This window comes from Arachis ipaensis, chromosome B9 (assembly GCF_059453495.1).
Source record: "Arachis ipaensis isolate K30076 ecotype BB chromosome B9, ASM5945349v1, whole genome shotgun sequence".
NCBI classification, from domain to species: Eukaryota; Viridiplantae; Streptophyta; class Magnoliopsida; order Fabales; family Fabaceae; genus Arachis; species Arachis ipaensis.
In genome coordinates this window covers 153,416,480-153,420,982 of record NC_142444.1, presented here as the reverse complement: position 1 = coordinate 153,420,982, position 4,503 = coordinate 153,416,480, and the positions used below count along the sequence as shown (strand labels likewise).

General features: G+C 31.9%; 1 protein-coding gene across 1 annotated transcript; it reads left to right on the top strand.

Annotated features, from left to right (window-relative positions):
• The first annotated feature begins 841 nt into the window (after nt 1-841).
• Nucleotides 842-3,576, top strand: LOC148546844 (inositol transporter 1-like). The gene is made up of 7 exons (XM_088499392.1): nt 842-1,128; nt 1,216-1,286; nt 1,601-1,615; nt 1,657-1,683; nt 1,895-2,230; nt 2,389-2,496; nt 2,743-3,576. The coding sequence occupies exons 1-7, from the start codon at nt 975-977 to the stop codon at nt 3,574-3,576; spliced, it is 1,545 nt and encodes a 514-aa protein (XP_088355518.1). The 5' UTR covers nt 842-974.
• The last annotated feature ends 927 nt before the right edge of the window (nt 3,577-4,503 follow it).

The following is a 4,503-nucleotide window of genomic DNA, read 5'->3' as shown; positions in this document are numbered from 1 at the left end:
ACATCATGTATGACTATGCAACTGAAGATATGCACACTCCTGTTTCATTAGAGGATGAGAAGGGTGTATTGGGTTCTAATTTCAATGAAGAAAATGACTAGGAAGAGGTAAGGTTTGAACTTGGAATGCGGTTTGCTACCCTAGAAAGTTTTAAGATGGCTCTAAAGGATGTCTTTGTTTGGGAAGACAGGGATTGTATGTATCTGAAGAATGAAAAGGAGAGAGTGAGGGCTAGATGTGCAGATCCAACTTGTCTCTGGTTGATTTATGTTGCCAGGAACTCTGCAACCATTGTCCATAACCCAAATGGTTATGGACGACCAAAATGGGCATTTACTCTAAAATATATCATTAAGGATAAAAATGACCAACACCCACATCTTATATGTTAGGGTGACATCATATTTTGATTTTCTTTTTTTGGCTAAGCTGCAATCTACCTAACACTAAGCAGTAATACCTGTGTAAATGTGTAACACTTCAAGTGAGAAAAAAAAAGTCAAAAATAGATGGAATGAAAGCTCATGCATTCTTATTATTTTATATAAATACTTTCTTTTTTAGTTTATAATAACTAAAATACAAATGCAAAATAATCTAAATTAAGGTAAGGGAATGAAAAAACAAGGTAAGGGGTTCACATATGTGTTCGAAATTTTGAATACACCTGTGTTGAGCTGTAGAGGAACGAGGGAAAGGGGATGGTCAGAGGTGGGACAAAAATAGAAATGATAAATAATTCAGGTGTAATTTTGTGGCAACATGAAAACAAATTTTCTCATAAAAGCCGAAAATGTTTGTTAAGTTGTTACAAATACAACAAACAAGAAGTTTCCATAAGCACTAAATTTAATAACTATCAGTTCTCATATAAACTATAAAGTGCTGATCGATACTCATTGCTTTTTCATTTATTATTTCAATCTGCACAAATAGAACACTTGCAATTACATGATTAAGCAAGTAATGCAACAATGGTGGCTGATATGGGCATGTCCATGAATGCAGGAACTTCTGACTATTTGAAGAAGTATCCAGAACGTAGAATATCATTTTTTCAAAGCTCTTACATTGTTGGAGTTTCTTTTGCTGCTGGCATTGGTGGTCTTCTCTTTGGTTATGATACTGGTATATACATACCCGTATATATTATAAATGCATGCATTTAAATTAATAACATTTCATACTAAATATCCAAATTGATTTAATTTGTAGGTGTGATATCTGGTGCTCTCTTGTATATAAATGAGGAGTTTGAATATGTCAAGAAGAGCTATTTACTTCAGGTAACATATAGAAACAAAATATCTTTGATTTAATTACTATCAATTTTATTATGTGTATATTCAAATCAATTACTATGCTATTATATAGAGAGTACTTAGTATTCTTTAAAAAAAATATTATCCTATTCTAAAAAAGATTTAGTGTTTGATAATTAATTTTATGTTAGATTATTCTATTAGTCCATATAATTTGATTGAATTTGTAATTAAATTTTTTTATTCAAAAAAACTAACTAGGTCCTTATACTAATTTTAAATTTGTAATCATATTCTTACTATTCTAAAAAATGTTTAACTTAACAGAATAAGATCAGGTATATTCACTACTAGTAAGATGCATGAAAATATTTTTTTAACATTTATGGTTAAGAATGATTTGATTACAAGTTTAAAATTAGTGTGGGACCCATTTAAAAAATTTTAAAATATGTGAAGAACCTAATTAGAAAATTAAAAAAATTATAAAGACTAGTAGTTAATTTAAAATTTTACTATTTAGTTGAAAAAAATCAATAAATGCGGCTTACTTTTTGGGTCTATGCAGCATTTTTGAATTACTATAATACATGGTTATCATATTGTATTATTTTGTATATTCTGTCTTATAGGAGATAATTGTTAGCATGGCCTTGGTTGGAGCAATTTTTGGCGCCGCCATAGGTGGTTACATTAACGATGTCTTCGGACGTAGGATTGCTACAATCATAGCAGATCTTAGTTTTATCATTGGATCAGTGATAATGGCTCTGGCACCAAATCCTATGCTTATCATAGTGGGCCGTTTTTTAGTTGGCTTGGGTGTTGGTTTTGCCTCCATTACTGCTCCTTTATATATTGCGGAAGTATCACCGTCAGAAATAAGAGGAGGATTAGTTAGTGCCAATTGTCTTATGATTACTGGTGGTCAATTTCTTTCCTATGTCATCAATTACGGCTTGACAAGAGTAAGCTTCACTAACTTGCTAATTAACTAATATATACATATATATATATATATATATATATATATATATATATATATATATATATATATATATATATATATATATCTATCTATCTTCAATTATAATTTATAAACATCGACTTATTTATGCGTATGCAGGTCCCAGGGACTTGGCGTTGGATGCTTGGACTTGCAGCTACACCGGCTCTTATTCAATTGGTTCTCATGATATTTCTCCCCGAGTCTCCTAGATGGCTCTACCATAAGGTCTATTATATATAACAGTTATTGGTTTCTTTTAATTCAAAATATTATCGGTGTAAAATAATTTTATACATAAACATCACGTCAGAAAAAATAATTATTCTTTACATTGATAACATGAATGTTTATCCAAAAAAACATATTTGATTAGAAAATTATATAAAATATTTTATACTACCAATATATAAATATTAAACTCATATTATGTATATGTGTGTATATAACACTTTGATTCATTTGAACTTGCAGAATAGGAAGGAGGAAGCTACCACTGTGCTTTCCAAAATTTACCCATCACCTCGGTTGGAGGACGAAATAGCAATTCTTGAAGATCACTTGGAGCAAGAAAGCAAGAACAAGGTCAAGGTTAAATTTAGTGATGTGTTCAAATTGAAAGAAATCAGATTAGCATTCATCTGTGGAGCTGGACTTCAAGCATTCCAACAATTTGTTGGAATTAGCGTTATAATGTACTATAGTCCAATAATAATCCAGATGGCGGGCTTCAAGTCCAATGAATCAGCATTGTTCTTGTCACTTGTTGTTTCAGCCTTAAATGCCGCTGGCACAATTTTGGGCATTTACCTAATTGACATCGCTGGGAGGAAAAAGCTTGTTATTGGAAGCTTGTCGGGTGTGGTTGGAGCCTTGATCCTCCTCTCTGTGTCTTGTATTATTATAGGAAATGGGAACAAAAGACAAGTTTTTGGATGGCTTGCTATTGCAGGTTTGGGTGTGTATATTTTATTCTTTGCACCTGGAATGGGACCTGTTCCTTGGACTATGAACTCAGAGATATACCCTGAAGAGTATAGAGGGTTATGTGCTGGCATGTCAGCCACAGTAAATTGGATTAGCAGTGTGATAATGTCAACTAGCTTCCTTTCAATGGCGGAAGGAATTGGACTTGGCCAAAGTTTCTTGATTCTTTTGGGAGTAGCTGTTCTTGCAATAGTATTCGTAATCATTTATATGCCAGAAACAAAAGGATTAACTTTTGAAGAAGTAGCAGACATTTGGAACCAAAGAGCCTACGGAAAGGATAAAAATATAGAAAGCATCGTTGAGAAAGCAAGTGCATGATTTTTTAAAATGCACAAATCATTAGGTAAAGATTATTTGCGGGATCTTCTAACTTCTAAGAGGCCAATGTTGTGATGCATGCTCCAAGTCTCCAAAATTTTTCTTGAGCCTTGGAATTTTTTTCAAAAGTTGTTTATATGGGGAATAGATCCTCTTAATTATTTTTTTCAATTGTTTTTTCAAATGTGGTATTTACCATTCAACATGTGAGTTATATATTAAAAACAGTCAACATGATCAAAGTATACTGGATACATTAAATTTTAGTTTTGATAGCTTTTCCAATTGCAATTTTAAGTGTGTGACTCGCAAAATAAAAATTTTCTTAATTGTAAACAGAATATTAAATATAAAAAGGGAGAAGGTAGAATTAATTAGAAAATGCACACTAATTTTTAAAACTAAGGTTGAGATTTCTAAAATTTGGATTAAAAAAAATTGTCAGCGCAGTTTGCGCAAAAACTTAACACAATTTTATGGATGGATTCGAAAGTGAAGGTGACTTGGAAAAAACAACAAAATGGAAGATGACGCTGCGATGAATCATAGCTTTTAATTTTTAAGTTACGATAAATAAGTGTGAACCAAAAATCTCAATATACCCCATGGTATTCCCCTGAAAATGCATCTAGAAGTAAAAGCATTTGGAGTTAAGCTATAGAAGGAACAAGGAATCAATTTAAAGGGACAATCTAAATTTACATCTTAAAAGCATAAAAATTAAATATGCCTACTGTTATAGGAAATCCAATTATTGGTTCTTTTTCCTGCTTCAAAGCAAAAAACCAAAATTAAGGGGGGAAAGGTACATATAAAAATGTCAGACGCTAGTAGTGTCTCACATTATTGGCACTTAAAATAGGAAACTGGACAAGATCTCCAATAGCTGGAGAGCTCTTTCATAACCAGCAGCATAACCACCTCTTG

Bases quoted from the DNA above. Each gene is read 5' to 3' on its own strand.
- LOC148546844 (XM_088499392.1), top strand. From the start codon at position 975: ATGGTGGCTGATATGGGCATGTCCATGAATGCAGGAACTTCTGACTAT. The intron at 1,129-1,215 runs GTATATACATAC...TTTAATTTGTAG, and splicing joins TCTCTTTGGTTATGATACTG to GTGTGATATCTGGTGCTCTC. The intron at 2,231-2,388 runs GTAAGCTTCACT...ATGCGTATGCAG, and splicing joins TCAATTACGGCTTGACAAGA to GTCCCAGGGACTTGGCGTTG.